Source organism: Polypterus senegalus, chromosome 15 (genome assembly GCF_016835505.1).
Source record: "Polypterus senegalus isolate Bchr_013 chromosome 15, ASM1683550v1, whole genome shotgun sequence".
Taxonomy (NCBI): Eukaryota; Metazoa; Chordata; class Cladistia; order Polypteriformes; family Polypteridae; genus Polypterus; species Polypterus senegalus.
Genome location: NC_053168.1, coordinates 11497935 through 11521603, shown reverse-complemented (window position 1 = coordinate 11521603; position 23669 = coordinate 11497935). Strand labels below are relative to the sequence as shown.

Genomic DNA, 23669 nt, shown 5'->3' with positions numbered 1-23669 from the left:
AGTATTTGTTGAAAAAGTCTTACCTGTCAGCTAAAGTTTGCACCTCTGCATGCTTCTCTTTATAAATGGTCTTGTATCCTTGGATGAAGGACAGGTAGGATTTGGGAGTGACGTGTGTTGATCGTCGGTATCTCTGGAAGTAGTCCACGCATTTCTCAGCCACTCCGTCCTGAAAGGAGCCCATACACTGAACTACCTCTGCTTTGACATCAGGCCCACAATCGATGTTGTAGTTGGACAGGAAATGTTCTGACACTAAGGAGGAAACACAAATGCAGTATGTTTGCTGTGGGGGGGCTCAGCACTTTAAGGACTAAGCGTTACAAACACTAAGGTCTCACCACTGCCTTGAGCGCAGAGTGGGGTTCATTTATTTTAGGAAGTTTCTCGGTTTGGGACACATCTTCAGTTGTGTACTGTCATGGACACCAGGCATGGGCTGAGGATGGTTCAAGATTTCTTACTCAACCGGGTGGTCAGTTTAATGGAAGGACAGGGGGAAGACTAATCGCACAGACTATTTGCTCCCCCGATACAACATGTGGCAGTCTTTCTGGGGCTACAGTGCCTTCATGGATACCTGCAGGACAGGCTGGGAATTGCAGCCCCGTGAGACAACCCTGTTATGTTCCACGGGTGCCTCTGGGGGGGAAGCTGCAGGAACAGACCGTCCCCACTTTTAAGAACTTCCTTCTGACCTGGACGCTCTCCCTGGCGGCGATGTGGCGGCACTGGAAGAACTGCTGGGTCCAGCACAAAAGAAGCCGAGTTTCCTGTATGGGTGGTCAGAGTTGGGAGGAGAGTGGATGAGACTACGTGGGAGGTGTGGAACGAGATATGCAGATATTTTATTGTACTATTGTGGATAGGATTTGGAGGTAACTGGAAAATAAAAAATGATGTTCTGCTGAAACCCAGAGCTGTGTTGTGTAGTTGTGTTTAGGGGTTGCTATGCAGAGGTGGCCTTAGTTTCTAGGGCTGACCATTACCCTACGCGGGCCTGGTTACGTCAAACGCTGTTACCGGTATGTGTGGACTGTATAAACTGGCGCGTGAATTTAATAAAAATAAATGTTAACATACACTGGATTTTCTCATTACAGTATTCAGCTAAATTTTTGCAAGATAACACGCCGACTTTATCTAATTATAACCATATAATCTATTAAAAAAGTCCATCCATCCATATGCAGGATGTCAGAGTCATAACTCACGTTGATGTCATGTCAGCCAGTTATCATGTTTTCGTGCATTCGTATTCGGATATGTTTATGGCCTACAAATAAAATGTGAGTTTCGGTGTTTCGACAGGAAGTGTGAAATTAACGTAGAGACATTGTCATGAAATCTCTTCCCGGTTTGCAGTTTCAGAGAAGAAAATCCACTTTTCTTGCCTTCCGATTGGAAAAGTCGTTGATGACTTGATCTTTGTAGTCTAATCGGGATCTGCAATGTCTTTTTCTAGAGATAGGAGAAACCAACCCAATGACTAATGGGCTTGACCCATTTTAGGAAGGGATTATACTGGCGACCTTTTTCAGGTGATGAAATGTTTTCAAAGACGTATATATATGTATAGAATTTGACCTTGAAGAGGGATTTGAAAAGGGTTCCTCATAGAAACATCTGAAATATATTTATACTGGAGAATATAACTTGACAAATCAACTCGAAAAGCGGGGCCCACTTAGGTGCGGGACCTGGGGAAGTCACCCCACTTGCCACCCCCAAATGCCACTCTTGCTGCTATGACCCCTAATGGTCACAGTACCAAGGCATATGGTAAACTGCGCTATGGCGGTGGTGTTGTCTGTGAGATAAGTGAGTAGTGTGGTGAATGGTGTGCCATTTACTTTGAGCATTGGAAGGAGGTGTCACAAGTACTCCAGTAGTGCAAGAAACGGTTCACATGGATGTGTACGGCAGAGCAGCAGGGGAAGGTTTTGTGGTGAGAAACGAGATTCAGGGCATGAGGCAGCATCCAGACGTGAGGTACGGAGCATCAAGTGTGACAGACAGAATGATAGTGAAGCCGTTTTGTGATTAGAAAAGGGCCGGGTCTCAATACTATCTCAATCCACAGCATGTTGTAATAGATGACATGAGTTGGATAGATTCCCAGCCAGAATGGATGGTGCCTTACTGGGCCAGTAGGCCATTTTTTTAATTGGTGGGTGGACGGGCAGCCTGACCCCGTTAGTGAGTGGTAACTTTTCTGCTTTGACTGCTACCCATGGCCACGTGCTTCTCCATGTGTGACATCCTTCTGGTGTGCATCCCGTTTAGACAGCCAGCCGCAAGGCTGCATGGGAGTTGTAGTTTTAAAGGGGAGCCTTTTTGGGGTCCTCAAGTGTCATTAAGGTCCAACTCCAACTCTGGTGGGCCACAGCAGCTGCAGGATTTCCTTCCTGCCACTTTCTTAATCAGTAACCAACTTCTGCTGTTAATTGACTTCTTTTCTCTTCATTTTAATCACCTTAGTTATTTAACAATCCTCTCAATTGTTTCTTTTCCATAAACGGCACCAAATTAAGACGAGATGCGAGGTGAGCCAACGGATGGCCAGTCAGGTTGGGGGCCTCAAACTCCAGCCAGTTTCATAATCAGAAGGTGATTCTTGTTGTTAATTTAACTCGTTACTCCATACCATGGCTTGTTGGTGCCCTCATTCTGCCACCAACAAAATGTTTTGTGGACCTGAGCCAATCAACATTACTGGGTCCTTCACCTTTCTTTACTTTCAAAAATGTTGTTTTGTACTTCATTATTGTTTGGCTTGTAGTTGTGGAATAAAAGAAGTCATTGAGGGGTCTAAATCTCAAATAGCAAGTCAATTAAAATGAATTCATTAGCAGCAAAAACAGGCCACTAATTAAGAAAAGGGGTAGAATGAAAACCTGCAGCCACTGCAGCCCTCCAGGACCGGAGTTGGAGACCCCTGTACTTAATGGAGCTGCTGAAGGCATCGTGGGGCGGTCCCGCCTGAGCCGGTGGTGCTTACTGTGATAGCACCAGAGCTACTCCCGGCTCCGGTAAATAGGAAGCTGCTCCGCTTCATGCAGGGGGTCCGACTCAGGAGGCAGAAGGGGAGAGTCACATTGCTGGAGCTGTGGAGTGTCTGAAGATATCTGGGACAAAAAATCTCTTCACTGGCATCTGAGAACTGCGCTTGTGCTGTTGTGCCTGGGGTTTGGGGGGCTGCAGTGCCCCCTAGTGGTTCACAAATGGAGTTCTGAGTTTCTGTAGCTGGAATGTTAACAATTGTTGTCTCATAATTGAACTTTTGAAACATCACTTTTGTGACTATTGTCACACACGTGCACATGGAAGGCAACTTAAATAACAGTAATACCGTGCCAGACCAGGGGGTGGCAAGCTCCTCTAACTCTCTGTCTCCATCCTCTGCAGACCATTCTCGGGAAATCCCACCAGGTGTCGGCGCCCTTGATGACATCACTTCCTGTCATGACACCCTTGATGACAACACTTCCTGTTACGGTGCCTTTGATGATGTCACTAATGGTACTGGCGCCTTTGATGATGTCACTTCCTATCACGGCGCTCTTGACGACGTCACTTCCTGTCACTGTGCCTTTGATGATATCACTTCCTATCACAACACTCCTGATGACATCACTTCCTGTCATGGCGCCTTTGATGACATCACTTCCTGTCATGACGCTCTTGGTGACATCACTTCCTGTCACGGCACCTTTGATGATGTCACTTCCTGTCATGGCCTTTAAAGCCGCCATTTTATCCAACCTGAATTAGTCCTGTTTTCAACCTGAACACAACTCATAAAAATTAACCTTTTGCTGCCAGGGCATAATATATGAGTGGCTACCCCCCCCAACCTTTTTGATGTACCCGAGTCATTTTTATCACACTACCTTATTTTCGTGCAGTCACCTTCTTTAATTTCAGGTGTGATCCTAAGCTCTATTTTTTAAAAACAGACCTGTAAATACGAGCAGAATAGTTGTGAACCTGGAATACATTTTGGGGGTCTTTTATTATTATTTTTTTATTCTTTGGCAGGCAGTGCAGCCTAGTGGTTAAGGTGCTGGACCCTCCACTAAGTGAACTCATCTAGAAAAGAGTTGGCTTCATTTCACAAAGAAAAAAAATACACTGAATTAAATGTATTCTGTTCTGATCAAATAAGTCACCTTGGATCTGAAAAGATAATCGATAATAATAATTATAAGAATAGATAATCTTCTGCTATCGAGTAGCTTACCAGCATTCAAGGCATCCTTAGGCCAGCGGCTGAACCAGTCCATAGTACAGCCGGAAATCAAAGCCGGAAATTTCAGGGCCCTGTTACGAAACTTCTCACCGACCGGCGAAAAGCAGAGCACCACATGCAGGTTCTGCCTGACCCGAGTCATGAAATAGTCGTACAGGTTCTCGTTGGTCGGAGGGCGCCGCGGAAACTCCTTCTTCATGACCGGGACCAGATCGCTGGTGATCTCATCGATTTCATCTCGTGCAAAAAGGTTTGAAACCTAAAACAAAAAATAAATATATATATAATAACACTGGAACATTTAGCATTTTAGTATAGAATTTAAGAAAGTCCCAACCAGTTGTGGGATTAAAGAAATCTCAGTGTATTACAGCAGGCACTGCCCACAGTCACAGACCCCATGTGCACTCTACTGGGGTCCTGACTACACATTTGGCTTGACATGATAAATACTAAAGTATACAGTGCTCAGTGGCAGTGCCCCTCATGCCAGACAATGACGAGAAAACTCTCGCCTGTTAGGTGGTGTAAGCTTAACTCAGGGGTCACTGCGGCAGAACGGCCTGGCATGGCCACCCACCACAAGGCTGAAGGTACAACGTCTGGTGTGGACTCAGTGGGTGACCCCGAGCAAGTCACTTAGCCTGCCTGAGCGATAGATAGATAGATAGATAGATAGATAGATAGATAGATAGATAGATAGGAAAGGTACTATATAATAGATAGATAGATAGATAGATAGATAGATAGATAGATAGATAGATAGATAGGAAAGGTACTATATAATAGATAGATAGATAGATAGATAGATAGATAGATAGATAGATAGATAGATAGATAGATAGATAGATAGATAGATAGATAGGAAAGGTACTATATAATAGATAGATAGATAGATAGATAGATAGATAGATAGATAGATAGATAGATAGATAGATAGATAGATAGATAGATATGAAAGGCACTATATGATAGATAGATAGATAGATAGATAGATAGATAGATAGATAGATAGATAGATAGATAGATAGATATGAAAGGCACTATATGATAGATAGATAGATAGATAGATAGATAGATAGATAGATAGATAGATAGATAGATAGATAGATAGATAGATAGATAGATATGAAAGGCACTATATGAGAGATAGATAGATAGATAGATAGATAGATAGATAGATAGATAGATAGATAGATAGATAGATAGATAGATAGATAGATAGATAGATAGATATGAAAGGCACTATATAAAAGGTGTTCTTTCTAATGGAAGACAAACACAGAACCTTCCCAGAAGGCACGGTGACAAATTGTTTTTTCTTTGTTCTTTTTTCCCTTCTTCCTTCCCTAACACGCTGCTCTATTTTACATTTCTCGTTCTTTCTGACTGCCACCACACTTTCGCCTGCCTGGCTTTTCGACAAGAAGGTTTTTCTGTTGTTCGTTGCTCACCTCCCCTGATGACAGCACATTATTCATGTACTCCAGGAAGGACTCGTCTTTGATTTCATTGTCAGTGAAGATGAAGCTGATGCCGCTGCCTTGTTGTCCTGCCATCCTGTAGAGCGCTTTCAAGTCTTCCATTAGGTTCGATGAATTATAAGACCTGTTCAATGTGAATAAACACGTTTGTGCTGAAGCTCTGCAGGTTATGATGAACTCGTAGCTAAAAGGATTCCTTGGTAAGCCTACTGCATTACATCAGGCTTCTCTTAAAACTTTAAGTAATACTTTCACAGAAACTTATTCAATACTTCAGGCTGGGGCCGCTGCCCTTGCTGGCTGTCCTTCAACATCTAAACAGTAATATGTCACCTCCTGTTATTTTAAAGCTCTTCAGATTTGCAGTGCACTAAGCTACAGTACACACGACTCTCACAAAGTCATAAAGTCCTGCCGGTTCCAAACCCTCCTTTTCTAATTCTTGAGGCCGCTGGGCTCCTGGGCGCACTCACAAGCTTTACAAATAGTTTTTGTCCCCCCTTGCCTTGATCTGTGCCTCACCACAGTTTGATCCTGGAGCTCTTAGGACTTCATGGTTTGGTTTTTTGGTCCTGACATGCAGTGTGAATTGTGGGACCTTCTATACACAGGGACACACGTGTGCCTTTCTAAATGACGTTTGTCTCAGGCGGACTCCAGTCAAGTTCTAGAAAGATCTGAAGGAGAATTAAAGCCAGCAGGAGACCCCTAAGCACAATGTGGAGTGCCATAGCAAAGGGTCTGAATACTTGTAGGAATGAGAGATGTCAGTTTTTGAATTTTAATAAATCTGCAAACCTTTTCCGAAAACATGTTTTCACTTTGTCATTATGGGAGCGTAGACTTATGTTAAAAAAACTGCAACTGTATCCATTTACAATGAAATCTACAACACAATAAAGTGCACCGAAAGTCAAGGAGTCTCCATGCTTTCTTTCTCAGTCCACAGTTTACAGTGAAATTCTTCTCTAGGCATATATTTTATACACTTCTGCCATCTGGTGGGCAAAAAAGGAACTGCATAAAGTCTGTGTATGGTGTTGGAAACCTACCGTCTGAAACTCATTTACAGAGCCATTAAAAAGTATTCACCCCCTCGGACGTTTTTGCTTTATATTGTTATATCACACTGAAGGGCAGTGGAGTTTGCAGATGCTGTAATGGATGGTGTCGTGAATGGCCGGGGTCCTTGCCCGGCCAGGACGCCTCTTCCTTGGAAGGACCCGGGGAACAAGTGTGGCCAGACAGAGCATTCACCACTCCCGGAATGCTAGATGGCAGCCCCCCAGGGTAGCAGTGGTGCCTCGGACTCCCGCATGGATCCATGGGACCCAGATGGAGTTGGATAAAGCCCTGTTGGGATCAGGGAGGCTCCGCCGGGAAAACGCTGCAGCTCTTCCTGAGCCATAGAAGTGCTGCTGGAAGAGGGGCAACAAGCAAGGGTGTAAAATGATCCGTGTTGCATTAATTGTGATGCTCTTTGCGTAGAAAAAATATGTGTTCCATTAATATTTCACTTTTTATTGGTGAATTGTGATGTTTACTTAAAAACTGCAGCAAAAAAGTATTTGGCGTCCAGGGGGTGCGTACTATGTGGTAGTTTAAGGGTTAAGTAACTGACAAGTCTGAGTGCCGCCTGAAACTCCACATCAGCATTTATCAGGTTGTATACTTCCCAGTTTTCACTTGTACTTTGCATATTGTTATTATTTATGAATATTATCAATAATACAGGTGGCACGGTGGCGCAGTGGTAGTGCTGCTGCTTCAGAGTTAGGTGTCCCGGGTCCTCCCTGAGTGGAGTTTTCATGTTCTCCCTGTGTCTGCGTGGGTTTCCTCCCACAGTCCAAAGAAATGCAGGTTAGGTGCACTGGCGATCCTAAATTGTCCCTAGTGTGTGCTTGGTGTGTGGGTGTTATGGGATGCCAACTGGACCTGCTGGAGGTCATACAGGAGGAGGGAATGAAGGGAAAACTGAGTGCCATTAGAAACAGCGCTGCACACCAACACTGGGGACTTCTAGCAAATGAATCATTCAGCTGAAGTGGGTCAAGAAATGAGATGGGGGCTCCTTTATACCAACAGCAATACATCAGAATAATGCATCACAGTAACAGGGACAGCCAAGGCAGAAGTTTCCTTTCTTCTTTAATTGTCATTACCTGTTTTCTACACACCGCTAAATCACATCTATATGAAGTCACAGAACAAACTTGAAATCTCCCACACACCTTGTTAAAGTGATCTGGAACGTCTTGTAGCCGGCGATGAACGATGCCAGTCTGGTCAGGCTCTGCTTTCCAGATCCACCAACCCCAACCAGCAGGGCGTTTCCACGGGGAGTGCGAATGATTCGTGAGATCTAGGAGATAAATGAGACTGACAAGTAAGAACTCGAATGTGGCAATGAGACCAGGCCATAAGGAAGGAGGGCTTGTCTAGCTGCAATAGCAAGGCAACAATCAGCACAAGAACACAACACCTCACGGCACACAATACCCAGAAACGTCTGTTTGGCACATTCAACTGGGAACACATTCTAAATTTTCATCAACATCCAGACAGAGACCATCGCCATAGTTAAGACAAGTGATGAGCGAAATGACACGTGAAAATGAATTTGTAACACAAGTTGATTGGAATTTGTCCTTTTTGAAATATTCTAAAATTTTTCTAAATACACTCAGAAGTCCTCTAGTTCATCTCTAAACAGATAGATAGATAGATAGATAGATAGATAGATATGAAAGGCACTATATAATAGATAGATAGATAGATAGATATATATGAAAGGCACTATATAATAGATAGATAGATAGATAGATAGATAGATAGATAGATAGATAGATAGATAGATAGATAGATAGATATGAAAGGCACTATTTTATAGATAGATAGATAGCATGAGAGGCACTATATAATAGATAGATAGATAAATAGATAGATAGATAGATATGAAAGGCACTATATAATAGATAGATAGATAGATAGATAGATATGAAAGGCACTATATAATAGATAGATAGATAGATAGATAGATAGATAGATAGATAGATAGATATGAAAGGCACTATATAATAGATTGTGGCAGTAGGGGGCGCTAGTGCTCCCTTGAACCCTCAGGTACAACTCCAGACACCGGATAAATGTCCCAGACTTTTTATTTTCCTTTTTCACAGTGCACCAAACACCCTCCACACTACTCATAAATTAGTACAATAAACACAATAATCTCTCTAACAATAAACTCTCCTCCTCGCCCAGACACTTTGCTCCTCTACCTCCCAGCTCAGCTCAGTGTCTGGACTGAGCCTTCATCCTTTTATAGCCCCTGACCCAGAGGTGTTTCTGTCCCAGCAGTCCACAGTTCCTTATTCCTTCCGGGTCAGGGCAATCAATCCACCACTTCAACCCGGGAGCACGACATTTCTTCCCGTCACGTGACCGTGACGTACTCCTGGGTCATACGGCATCACAGAGCCCATAAGCCCTCCTACAGCGACTCCTGGTGGTCCCCAAGGTATCCAGCAGGGCTGTGTATAAACACTACAAAGTCCATAAGGCCCTGCTGGACCTCGGGGCACGATCCTGCTGTCAGGAGAGCTCCTCCTAGACCTGGGGGTGAGGACCGGCATGGGAAGCCGGCAGTCCTCCACAAGATAGATAGATAGATAGATAGATAGATAGATAGATAGATAGATAGATAGATAGATAGATAGATAGATAGGCATGAAAGGCACTAAATAATATTCATTACCTTGACTAAGTGGACCATGGCATCCCGGAAGAAGACCATGTCCATCCCAGCTCCACGAATGTTCTCATTGTATTGAGACAGAAACATGTTTAATCGGCTTTTAAGGCTTTCGAAAGACTCGACTGGCTCATAAATTTTCGGCATATCAAAGTCGGTGTCTTCAGGCTCCTCTCCTACAAGAAAGCAAAAAATTAGTTGAAATACTGGATTAGGTTAAACTAAATTATTTTAGATTAGATAAATGTTATTAATCCAATGAAGAAATTCAGATGTATACAACAGCAGAAACATTAAATGAAAAGAGACACACAGGACAGATAATACAGCCAATCAATCGATTGATAAATGAATAAATAATTTAATAAATAAGTGTATATGGACTGATGGAAGTTGAATTGCCTGATGGCAGTGGGCATACAAGACCCCCAGAAGCACTTCTTAGCACACTGTAGTGGAATAAGCCTATGGCTAAAACTGTTCCAAGAGAGAACGCCTCCTGCTCTGAAGTTCCCAGTAGCAAACAAGAAATATTTTTTTGTAGACCAGTGATATGGGAGGGTTAACGATGATCAGAATTCAGAACCAGTGTTGTTGTGTCAGAGAGAGGATGTGCAGTGTTGTTCATAATGACCCTCAGCTTTGTTTTCATTCTCTCGCCCTCTATGATTTCCAGGGGGTCCAGCATGCATCCCATAACTGAGGCTGCCATTTTTAATTAGCTTTTTGATTTGGTGGGTCTCTCTTGAAGTGATGTTACCAGCCCAGCACACCACAGTGTAGAAAATTGCCCTGACCATCAGAAGAGTTGTAGAAGATGTGAAGGATGTTATTTGCCACATTAAAGGAGCACAGACTTCTAAGGAAGAAGAGTCTGCTCTGTCCTTTCTTATGTTGCTCCTCTGTGTTCCGAGACCTGTCCAACCTGCCATTGATGTGGACCACCCCAAGTACTTGTAGGAGTGGACCACCTCTACATCCACTCTCTGAAAAGCGACCGGACATGGAGGCTCTTTGGTGGGCTGAAGGTCAGTAGCCAGTTCCTCGGTTTTGCTGATATTTTTTTTTCTGCACCAAGAAACAAAGGTTCTCCCCCCGACTCCTGTCCTCTGACTAAACCCCCCATAAGTGCAGAGCCTTCTGGGTATTTCTGCAGGTGACCTGACCTCATTAGTTCCACTCATTTATGCATTCATGTTCCAAGCTTGTTTTGTTCCCTCTATGTCTGATCACAACAGGAACATTTTAACCCCAAAATGCAGATTATGTTGTATGTCATACCAAGGACTTTAGAAGTGGAGCAGCAGGTATAGCCAACGTACTGCATACTAACCTGTGGCTTCCGGCGCATCTCTTAAAAAGTCAACAAAATGCGCTTCAGTTCCGAAATCCACGACAGCTTTAACTTCATGTCCCAGATCTTCCTCCACAAGTTTGGCCAAAGTTAGGTCAAACCAGGCCACATCCTCCGAGGTGGTGAAGCGGTCCGCTATGACTCGTTTACACTCGTGCTTCCAAAGCTGGAGCACCACCTTGAAAAGGATCAACACATATTATTATTATTATTATTATTACACATTTATTTTAAGCTGCTTATATGTTATTTTACCGTCCTCATCCACCGTCTGTGCATCAGTTTGCTGTTCATTAAGCTTGAAATGGAAAACAAGAGTGGCAACCAATTTAAAGGAAATCACCAATAATACACCTCAGTCTAATGAAGTATTTTGTAGATGAACAGAGCCCTGAATTGGATGTAGAGAGTGTAAGTGCCATGCTGGATGGACTGGTATCACCACCAGGATGGGAGCTGGCTCCTTGGCGGGAAGATAGACCGTAATAGAAGGACAGTGATGGACTGGTGTCCCATCCCTGCTAGGAAGTAGAGGGCTGGACTGGCATCCAAACCAGGATGGGTGCTGGTGCCTTTCCCAGAAGGGAGACCTGTACAAAACGTCTGGTGGGACATTCATATACATACCTGCAGGGTATTCTGGGAATTGCAGTACCATGACACAACGCTTTCAGGGTTCTTGGGTGTTGCCAGGAGGAGCTGCCAGGGATCACTATATCCCCTTTGGAGGGCTTTCGCCTGACCTTTAATTGTTTCCAGTGTGCAATGTTATGGCACTGGCACTACCCACAGGTCTGTTTTCCTGGAATGAGTGCTCAGAGTTGGGAGGAGGTGGATGAGATTGTGTTGGAGACGTGGAAGAGACAGAGAGAGAGAGGCAGGCTGGGAGCATGCACCGAGAGCACGTTGACACAGATGTGGAAGGAGAAGGTAAAAATGATTACTTTGTTGTGCAGCCTGAAAAGGAAGATATTGGAACTCTGTGGAGATATTGTGTCAAATAAACACCTGATATTTGAACCCAGGACTGGGCTGAGTAGTCGTGTCGGGTGGGTTTGGAGCACTGCTATGCCCCCTGGTGGTTATAACAGCTTGAAGCAATAAAGAGTCCAATAAGTTGGAAAATGAATTTTGCCCAACCACATGCATGGATGAGTTCTCCAGTTTTCATCCCACACCCCAAAGATATGTGTAGTAGGCTGACTAGTGACTCTTAAGTGGTCCCGGCGTACATGATATTCAATAGCAGAGCCCCCAGAACAATGACTGTTGGCCTACCCTGAGTAAATAGCATATCAAATAGCGCAAGTCTTTATTATCGTTGCACATATACAATACTCTAAAGTTGCTATATGGTTGTGAGACATGGACGACATCCAGTGACCTGAGATGAAGACTGGACTCCTTCATGTGTGTCTCTCTGGAAAATCCTTGGGTACCACTGGTTTGACTTTGTGTTGCTCATGGAGTCCCTGCATTGTGAGGGAGCGTCAGTTACAGCACTACGACCATGTGGCGCATTTCCCTGAGGATGAACCGGCTCGTAAGATCCTCATTGTTGGGGACCCGAGTGGCTGGACCAGGCCAAGGGGTTGCCCACATAACACCTGGCTGCGGCAGATGGAGGGTCATTTCCGGTGGGTGGGAGTGGACTGCGTGTCTGCATGGGGGGTTACCAACCGGGATCCTGAGCTGTTTAGTCGTGCAGTGGGTGCAGCGGCACACATATACAGTGACTCTGGATACCAAACTATCAGTGCAAGGCAAAAAGGAGTCATAAAAAGTACAAGACAATACACAACATGCTACACATACAAGACATCTTTCACATTATGCTGCTATTCAGTCACTGCGTAATTTAAGGTTTCACAATGTAGAGCGGCATTTAGCCTAGTTTTGAATAAAAACTCTCTTTAACTGTGCTTTGTGTTGTCCTAAAACGTCAGCCCGAGAGTGACCAGGATGGAATGGATCTTTACGTATGCTCTGGGCTGTTTTAAGGTAACGGCAACTGTAAAGATCTTCCAGGGAGTGGAGAGGGGGCATTCAATAATTTGGATGGCTGGATGTTGACAGCCCCCGGCGTGCTTTCCTCTCTGATACGGTGCAGCCAAGTAAACCACACACAGATGTAGTAAGCCAATATGCTCTCTATGGAGCGGCAATAGAAGGACAGAAGCAGTTTTTGAGTGACGTTACTCTTCCTGAGGATCATCTCTTCTGTGCCTTCTTTACCAACTTTGTGGTGTTAATAACAGGCGCCACTGGAGATTTATTAGGTCCTAGCACAACTAATTATAATAATAATAATACATTTTATTTAATAGGCGACTTTCTTAACACTCAAGACCATCTTACTGTAAGAGCCATTTGTTAGTTATTTAAGTTATCTTATATATAAACTTCTACGCATGGAAGTGTGTGTGTGTCTGTCTGTCTGTCCGGCCCGGAAGTGAGAGGCTACAGCATGAAGCTGAAAGAAAAGTGAAACTGCAGAGGAAAGAGAAACTCGCTTAGCCACTGATAGACAACAGAGGTGAGCACGTCAACAAAAATGAAACCTCAGAGGAAAAGAAACTCGCTTAGCTGCTGACAGACAACAGAGGTGAGCACATTGGCAAAACGAAACCACCGAGGAGAGAGAAACTCGCTTACCTGCTAATGCACAAGTAAGGTGAGCACATCGGCAAAATGAAACCGTCAAGGAGAGAAAAACTCACTTAGGTGCTGACAGACAATGGAGGTGAGCACATCGGCAAAAATGAAACCACAGAAGAAAGAGAAACTCGCTTAGCGACTAACACACAAGTAAGGTGAGCACATCGGCAAAATGAAACCTCAGAGGAGAGAGAAACTCATTAGCTGCTGACAGACAATGGAGGTGAGAACATCGGCAAAATGAAACCGTAGAAGAAAGAGAAACTCGCTTAGTTGCTGATAGACAAGGGGGGCGAGCACATCGGCAAAACGAAACCACTGAGGTGAGAGAAACTCACTTAGCCGCTGATAGACAATGGAGGTGAGCACATCATCAAAAATGAAACTGCCGAGGAAAGAGAAACTCGCTTAGCTACTAACACACAAGTAAGGTGAGCACATCGGCAAAATGAAACCTCAGAGGAGAGAGAAACTCACTTAGCTGCTGATAGACAATGGATGTGAGCACATCGGCAAAATGAAACTTTAGAGGAGAGAGAAACTCATTAGCCGCTGATAGACAATGGAGATGAGCACATCAACAAAAATGAAACTGCCGAGGAAAGAGAACCTCGCTTAGCTACTAACACACAAGTAAGGTGAGCACATCGGCAAAATGAAACCTCAGAGGAGAGAGAAACTCATTAGCTGATGACAGACAATGGAGGTGAGCACGTCAACAAAAACGAAACCACCAAGCAAAGAGCTACTAATGCACCACTGATGTGATTGATTGATTGAAGTGCCAGAATCCAAGCACATGCATAAACAGCTAGTATTAAATGTCTGCCTATATATTAGTGCCTAGTCTATGGGAGGGTCTTATAAAGCTGAACTGAATTGGTATATTCTAACTATTTCTTGTCTCTCTGACTACAGATTAGTCTCAATTACTGACCTGCCTTGCCGTGAGTGTAAGGTATGGAGGGCCCACAGTTTTAAACTGCGCCTTAAAGTGCCCAATAGAATGTAACGCAACGTGCTGTATTGAATGTGCAGTGCCGTACGTTTAGGGTGACCTGAAGGCGAAGTAAAGCATCTTTAAGTATAGAAATAACTGAGGTTTGACAAGAAAGGCTAAGTTTAAAGAAGAGACATGTGTAACAACAGACGGGTATCAGCAAGAGTGAAAGGGCAGGTCTACAGGACGGTAGTGAGACCAGATATGTTATATGGGCTGGAGACGGTGGCACAGGAGACAGAGCTGGAGGTGGCAGAGGTAAAGATGCTAAGATTTGCATTGGGCGTGACGAGGATGGACAGGAATAGGAATGAGGACATTAGAGGGTCAGCTCAAGTTGGACGGTTGGAAGACAAAGTCAGAGAGGCGAGATGGTGTTGGTTTGGACATGCGCAGAGGAGAGATGAGGGGTATAATGAGAGAAGGGTGCTAAGGATAGAGCTGCCAGGAAAGAGAAAAAGAGGAAGGTCTAAGAGAAGGTTTATGGATGTGGGGAGAGAGGACATGCAGGTGATGGGTGTGACAGAGGACAGGAATATATGGAGCACGGTGATTTGCTGTGGTGACTCCTAACAGGAGCAGCCGAAAGAAGAAGAAGAAGATAAGTAATGTTTCTCGGACTGCCTTCTTCCATCTCTGAAACATTTCTAGACTTCGTCCTCTTCTTACTCAACACAGTAAGGTGCCTCACAGTTAGGAGACCCGGGTTTGCTTCCTGGGTCCTCCCTGCGTGGAGTTTGCATGTTCTCCCCGTGTCTGTGTTGTTTTCCTCCCACAGTCCAAAGACATGCAGGTCAGATGCATTGGCGATCCTAAATTGTCCTGTGGGTGTGTGTGTGTGTGTGTGTGCCCTACGGTGGGCTGGTGCCCTGCCCAGTGTTTGTTTCCTGCCTTGTGCCCTGTGCTGGCTGGGATTGGCTACAGCAGACCCCCATGATCCTGTGTTAGGAGATAGCTGGTTGGGTAATGGATGGATGGATGGATGGATGGAATTGATTCCTGAGAATTTCAAGTTTAGCTTCGGTCAAATATAAAGGGAACAACACATTACACTATGATTCTGAATTACAATACATAATATTTTTAAACAGATTGCGTCTAAAGCATCATATCGTGTCAGGGGTTCTCAGGCAATTCTCACTTCTGACTAATACTTACATTTCTATTGCTAATGACTTCTGCAATTGTATTCAGCATTCCCTGCCAGATCCTGGAGAGGTCTCGCAAGTTGAAAATGTAGTGGAATTTGGCGGGCGTCGGTAACATTTTGACTTTCGTCATCTGCCAAAGCCGACGTGTCAGAGGCACCAGCTTAGCCACAGCGCTCCTCACGTCTTCAACAAATCCACGCTGAGCACAGTAGTGTCCCGTCCCAATCACTCCTGCCATGGAATCACACATAAACATTTCATATTTAAAAGATGGGGAACTTACGAAACAAATGAACTAAACAGGAGGCAGAATTGGATCAATCATACTAAAGTTCATTAAACAGGACGCCTAAGGCGACATAAAAGAATATTCTGTAGAGATGAATAGATTTTACCAAAGATCTTGTCAATGGAGGAGTTGGAGGGAAGAGTACAATTGAATATGGAGAACTGTCTCTTCAGCCTCTGTGGGATATCATTGCGGCCTCCTCCCGGATGGATCATCGCCGCCAAAAACTGAATATCCACAATATTGGTGAACTCTCCTGGTTTTTCCAGATTGTAAAACCCATTTTGTTCCATGAGTTGTCGTACTATTTCATTGGTCACCTTGACAAAGACAAAGGATTATGTTTATCGTCATGAAGAGGGTTAGGTCTTTTGTAGGAAAAGATGAGAAATACAAGGATATACTGTAAATGAGGAAATGATGGAGTCCATGAATAAAGTAAGAAGAAAATAAATGAATACATACATAAGTGAATAAATAAAATGAAAGCATCATCGGATATGCTGTTGCAGACAGCATTTTGAAAATCAAATTACAGCCCTTGTTTTATGTAGAAATCCTTTCATTGTAAATACCATCTCTGGGTCCCACACAGCTCAAGTACAACTGTTTGTATATTTCTATAGTAGGACCACTGGACTGTTAACAGCGCACTGTGACTCTGTCTGCGAAAAGGCACTTTATAAATAAAAAAAAAAAAAAAAGAAAACTGAATAGTAGAACCAATAAATCGGTCATTTATTGTAGGACCTTTAAAAGTTCCTATATATAGGAGTCCCAAGGCATGTAAGCCCCAAAAGTAAAAATGGCCTCCTAGAGGAGAAATCCTGTCAAAAAAACCACAGCTAGACACAAAGAGAGCCTTGCAGAATTTTTATGAAAAGACTGCGGTGTGGGGGACAACTTTGTACTGTACATCTGTGCCAGGTCTCAAAGCTGCCCCTTTAAAAAAGTTTACGCGATCAGTTGTCCTTTCTAATTTAATGCACAGTCTCACCTCAATTTCCAAATTCTACCCAGCGATCCCAAAACAAAAATCAATATCACCTGAACATGTGATCACAATGGTCACAGCTAGGGGACATTGAACAGTCACGGTCATTTCGTTAGGGGCTCTTCATACCTGATCTCCCCATTCATTGATGACAGGCATGTTTATATCATCAATAAATACAGACATCTTCTTTCCAGCTGGTGGACCATAGGTCGTGCCCATTCTCTTATCTACATAGCTTTCAATGGTCCGCTAGAGAAACACAAAGATCAAGATATTTAAAAAACAAAATAAAGCTTGTAAAAAGAAAAAAAAAAATACACATTTTACAGATCAGTTGCTGCAAGTATTTATTTCTTTCAATTTCTGAATTCAGAGCTAATTAATGTTGCTGACAGATAGATAGATAGATAGATAGATAGATAGATAGATAGATAGATAGATAGATAGATATGAAAGGCACTATATAATAGATAGATAGATAGATAGATAGATAGATAGATAGATAGATAGATAGATAGATAGATAGATAGATAGATAGATAGATAGATATGAAAGGCACTATATAATATATAGATAGCATGAGAGGCACTTGAAAGGCACTATATAATAGATAGATAGCATGAGAGGCACTATATAATAGATAGATAGATAGATAGGACAGCATGAGAGGCACTATATAATAGATAGATAGATAGATAGATAGATAGATAGATAGATAGATAGATAGATAGATATGAAAGGCACTATATAATAGATAGATAGCATGAGAGGCACTATATAATAGATAGATAGATAGATAGATAGATAGATAGATAGATAGATAGGACAGCATGAGAGGCACTATATAATAGATAGATAGATAGATAGATAGATAGATAGATAGATAGATAGATAGATAGATAGATAGATAGATAGATAAATGAAAGGAAATGAAGCCTTAACAATGAAACATGGCTTCTGGTTGCAATAAGAACATGAAGCCACCGTAGCAACTTAGAAAGTGTGTCTGATGCCCCTGGCTGGATCCATTTAAGAAAAGACTAAAATCAACTAGCCCCCACATACAGTAGGAGGCGCTATATAGAAACAGTGTATACTGAAACAAGCCTTACCTGGAACATCAGTGGAGTGGTGGCCGAAGAGAAATTAAGGCTTTTGGCCATATGGGACTCTGGGTCATATTTTGACATGTACCCTTTAATGATGACAGTCTTAGCTGTACCCTGTTCACCAATCAACAGCACAGCCTAGACGTAGAGAGAGAAGAGCGTTACTCATCATTCATCAGATATGTCAACAAGCTGGTTAAGTTTGCAGATGATGCCAAGATAGGTTGATTAGCAGATAATTTGGATCCGTTATATCATTACGGAAGGACTTGGATAGCAGACAGGCTTGGGCAGATGAAATTTAATGTCAGTTAATGTAAAGAATTACATATAGGAAGTAAAAATGTGAGGTTTGAATACACAATGGGTGGCAGAAAAATCAAGAGTCCACCTTATGAGCAGAATTTAGGAGTCATAGTGAACTATCAAGTGGCAGACAGTGTTCAGAAATCATTAAGAAGGCTAACAGAATGTCAGGTTATATAGCGCCTTGATGTGTGGACTACAAGTCACAGGAGGTTCTGCTCAAGCTTTACAACACACTGGTGAGGCCTCATCTGGAGTCCTGAGTGCAATTTTGATCTCCAGGCTACAAAAAGGACATAGCAGGACTAGAAAAGGTCCAGAGAGGAGCAGCTAGGCTGATGCCAGGGCTACAGGGGATGAGTTATGAGGAAAGATTAAAAGAGCTGAGCCTTTACAGGAGATTAAGAGGAGACCTGAGTGAAGTGTTTATAATTATGAAGGGAGTGCAGTGAATAGAGACGGTGACTTTAAAATGAGTTCATCAAGAACACGGGGACACAGTTGGAAACTTGTTAAGGGTAAATTTCCATTTTCAACATTAGGAAATTTTTCTTTACACAAAGAATGGTAGACACTTGGAATAAGCGTCCAAGTAGTGTGGTAGACAGTAAGACGTTAGGGACTTTCAAAACTTGACTTGATGTTTTTTAGAAGAATTAAGTTGGCAGGACTGGCGAGCTGTGTTGGACTGAATGGCCTGTTCTTGTCCAGAGTGTTCGAATGTTCTAATGTCACAGTCTGCTCAGTTAGTGGGCGGGGCCAGTTTATAAAATGAGAAATTGAATTTCTCTTACTCTGTGTTCTATAGTATTTTATATTTAAAATGGTTATGTAAGGATAGTTATTAAAAACTTTTTACTCAGACATATTTTTAGCCATATTCTGCTTCTTTCATTAAACTGGCCATTATATCAACATGCCTCAATAAATATTCACCTTCTACCCCTCAAATTTCTGTTTCAGAATTTTTAGATCTGGTGAATGAGTTATGTTGTACATGTACATTAACAGAAACTCAGTACCAAAACATCCTCTGAGAACAACCTCTCCGAACCATCCAAGAACAGTTTGGTGACCAACATGATGAAGCACCGGGCCATAAGGCAAAAGAGAGAACTAAGAGGCTCGGGGAACAAAACATCGAAATTTTGGGGTCCATGGCCAGGAAACTCTCCATTGAGAACTTGTGGTCAAATCCTCAAGAGGCGGGTGGACAAACAAAAAACCCACCAATTCTGACAAACTCCAGGCATTGAATCTGCAACAATGGGCTGCCATCAGTCAGGACTTGGCCCACAAGTTGACTGACAGACAGCATGCCAGGGTGAATTGCAGAGAGGGGTCTTGAAAATGAACGAAGGGCCAATACTGCAAATATTGACTCTGCGCATAAACTTCATGTCATTGTCAATCAAAGCCTTTGAAACTTTTGAACTGCTTGTAATTCTACGTCAGCATACCACAGAAACATCCAACAGAAAGATCTAAAAACGCAGAAGCACTTGTCATTCTCAAAACAGTATTGTTGGCAAAGAAATTACAAATTGCGTCCAAATTACAACACCAATAGTCACAAGATTCAAAAATGTCTTTACAAAAATAAATAAGGAAATATAAAACATGGAACATGAGGTCATTTGTTAGCTGAAACCCCCCCTTACCTGGTAGATAGTAAGTAGTCAGTCTGTCAAATTATTAGGGTGGTGAAGAAAGGCGGTAGGCAGGTGTTACTGTGATGCAGCAGTATGGCCAACTTCAAGTGCCCTAAAGACTGAATACACACATATATATATATATAAATATATATATATATATATATATATATGTCTGTGTGTGTGTGTGTGCGCCTAAATATATATTGTCACACATGTGCATATGGGAGGCAGCTAAAGGGCTTGAGTAAGGGCAGTTCTGAGGCATACTGGGATGTGGCAGAGTGCACTGACTCTTTTTCTCCCTTGCCTGCAGACCATTCACGGGAGATCCCAACTGATCCTCTTGACATCACTTCCGGGGCCGAGCCTATGGAAGCAGACCTTGCCGGCTCTGGCCCCTGTGATGTCACGTCCGGGCTCGCACCGATGGCAGAAGACCTTCATGAGCCCGACCCCTTTGACTACCCTTCCTGTCTTCCTCTTTAAAAGCCTCCACCTTTTCCCTATTCCCTTAGTTCTGTTTTAGACTTGGTTTTGTGCACAGCAGTGCTGTATTCATTTGATCGACTTTGCAGCCAGGAAATCAATTATACGGGTGGCTGTCCAAACCTTTTCATGGCTCATATGTCTCATTTTTGCGACTATATACTGTGTATATATATATATATATATATATATATATATATATATATATATATATATATATATATATATATATATATATATATATATTGTCACAGGCGGCTGGGGTTGGAGCCCAGCCGGGACGCCCAGGAGGACCGGAGGAGGGCTTGTGCCTCCTCCAGACCGTGAGGGGGCGACCGCCCTGGTTGTATTGGGGGCCACGGGTAGAGGGCTTGGAAGCCCAGCCCTGTAGGGGCCCATCCGGGCGTACATAAAAGGGGCCGCCTCCCTCCAGTCGACAGCAAGAGTCGGGTGGAAGAGGACGGAGCTCGGAGGAGAGGAGTGGAGGCGGTCAGAAGGACTGTGCAAGGCATTGTAGTGCGGCCAGGACTGTAAGGGGTGATTGGTGCTGCGGCACTGGGTTTGTGCACTTTTGTAATATATAGTATTGTAAATAAACACGTGTGTGGTGAACCAACATGTCTGCCTGTCTATGTCCGGCCTGTACCCCACAATATATATACTGTATGCACACACACACACACACACACACAGCAGAACCTCTGGTCACAAACCGAGTGTTTCCAAACACGTACAAATCGGGTTACGATCAAAAAGTTTGCCACAATTTTGCATCTGTTCACAACCGCACGCTCTGGGGGTGAACAAAAACACTGGTGGCCAGTTTCCCTTCCGGTTTGTACGCACCAATGATTTCCCATTCTCTGTCTCCCATTTTCTTTTGTTTGTGTATACAAGACCTAACAAAGACTACGCACGTGTTCAGTCCCTCCCTGTACATCGTTCTCTGTCAGACGTGCGTTCGTTCGCTGTGAACTCTTTGTGCTCTATTTCTATTAGCTAAATGGCTAAAAACACCAGAAACCCCTGAAACAGAAGAAATCCCAAGAGAGGAAACACTTGAAGGAGAACGTCCCTCTGTCGTAGAGCCAGACACTCCCTCAAAACTGTAACCTCCTCTCCACCCAGCTTCCTCCTCACTTCCTTCACACCAGAACTTTAAGATTTGTTTTAGTTTTTGTATAAAATAAGGATTTTTCAAACTTAAATTTTTTTCCCTGTGCTTAAAATTCATAAAAAAAAAAAGTGGTTGCAGCGAGCGGCTCGTAAGGGTCTTGTACGAACTCTTGCAATGTTAGTTTTCTCTGTTGTTCAAGGTTTTTACATTTAGTTTACTATTACAATGAGCATTTTATGGTATAATTAACTATTTTTATGCTTAAAAATCTTAAAAAAAATATTTACATATAGTTTGTACAGTCTGGAACAGATTAATCATATTTACATGTAATCTTATGGGGAAATTACGTTCGGGTCGCGACCAAATCAGGTTGCATCCAGAGTTTTGGAATGAATTATGGTCGTGACCAGAGGTACCACTGTATATTTGTTTTACTTATTGTTTGTCTGAGGCCAGTTATTGTTTGACGCATCAATACAGGAAGACGGACAGCAACCTCGGCAGCTCCACCATTCTCGCTGATTCTACTCTGAGTATATCATTCTATGTCTGGCAGTAATTACATGATAAACAAAAGCCATGCAGCCTAGTGGCTCGTAGCTGCATTTCTAGAACATCACTACCATACTGTTTTATCTATTGTATATAGGGAAAACAGGAAATTATATATATACAACGTGTGGCAAAAAAGTAATGAGACTGGCAACACTGCAAGCGATCTGGCAACGCTGCGCTGTTGTCCTTGATAGAGCCCGTGTATCAGTACCCTCTCATAGCTCAGCGCGAGTTTCAACTCCTTCCGTTAACTACGTGATTTTTGTGACTGCTATTAGCGAAGTTGTGTTTTTGGTTGTACGTCACGCAAAATGGAACGGCGGAATTTGGAGCAACGTTGTGCCATTAAACGGCAAGTGTGACGTTTGAAAAGTTAAAACAGGCCTATGGGGAACATTCTTTATCCTGAGCTCGAGTTTTTCGCTGGCACAAATCATTTTTGGAAGGCAGAAAACACGTTGAAGATGAACACCGTTCAGGGAGGCCTTCAACTTCGAAAACCAATGAAAACATCGAACGTGTGAACACTCTTGTGAGATCAGACCGTCGTTTAACATTAAGAATGTTGAGTGAACAATTCAATTTGAACAGATTTACCGTTCATCAAATTTTGATTGAAAATTTGCACATGCGAAAGGTCTGTGCCAAAATGGTGCCGAAAAACTGCCCTCTCCATAACAGAATTTTTGACCTCAAAACGCATTCCTGTGGTTCCCCAGCCCCCTTATTCACCTGACCTCAGTCCGTGTGACTTTTTCCTTTTTCCTAAACTGAAAAATGTCCTCAAAGGGCGTCATTTTGGGACTTTAGTAAACATCCAAAAGAGTGTAACGGACATGCTGAAGACCATACCGGTTGAAGACTTCCAGCTGCTACCAACAGTGGGAACAACGTCTCCATCGGTGTGTAGCTGCCCAAGGGAACCACTTTGAAGGGGATAACATTGATGTTTGAAAAAAATAAAAAAAAATAAAAACTTTGGTAAATAAAAAATCAGTCTCATTACTTTTCTGCCACACCTATATATATTGTGGTGGATTGCCGGCATTTTATTCCGGGTCTCACCCCCAGGCCGCCAGGAGGTGCTCTCCCGACAGCACGAACATGCCCCGAGTTCCAGCAGGGCATCATGGACTATGTAGTATTTGTACACAGCCCTGCTGGATACCTTGGGGGCCACCAGGCGTCGCTGTAGGGGGGCTCTTGGCTCTTATGTGCCCTATGACCCAGGAGTGCGTCACGGTCACGTGACAGGAAGAAACGACGTGCTCCCGGGTTGAAGAAAAGGACTATTTACCCTGACCCGGAAGGAATAAGGACTTGTGGACTGTTGGATTGGGAACACTTCCGGGTCGGGGGATATAAAAGGACTGTGGGAGCTCCCAGACGGGGAGCTGAGTTGGGAGGCAGGGTGGCTAAGCGTCTGGGAGATTGGAGGATTTGTTTATAGTGTATTGGTTATTGGAGTATTTGGGAGTGGAAGGTGCTTTGTGCACTTA

At 43.2% G+C, this 23669-nt stretch overlaps 1 protein-coding gene across 2 annotated transcripts in view; it reads right to left on the bottom strand.

The window, feature by feature from the left end:
* dnah5 (dynein, axonemal, heavy chain 5) overlaps window positions 1-23669 on the bottom strand; it is a 390322-nt gene that overhangs the window by 101794 nt on the left and 264859 nt on the right. For both annotated transcript variants that reach the window (XM_039736932.1, XM_039736933.1), the window contains exons 47-56: window positions 18052-18186; window positions 17066-17188; window positions 16049-16262; window positions 15661-15884; window positions 10824-11022; window positions 9494-9666; window positions 7968-8098; window positions 5707-5860; window positions 4244-4511; window positions 24-255 (exon numbers count right to left, since the gene is read on the bottom strand). In XM_039736932.1, the coding sequence (XP_039592866.1) occupies window positions 24-255; window positions 4244-4511; window positions 5707-5860; window positions 7968-8098; window positions 9494-9666; window positions 10824-11022; window positions 15661-15884; window positions 16049-16262; window positions 17066-17188; window positions 18052-18186 (1853 nt within the window). The remainder of the gene's footprint in view (window positions 1-23; window positions 256-4243; window positions 4512-5706; window positions 5861-7967; window positions 8099-9493; window positions 9667-10823; window positions 11023-15660; window positions 15885-16048; window positions 16263-17065; window positions 17189-18051; window positions 18187-23669) is intronic.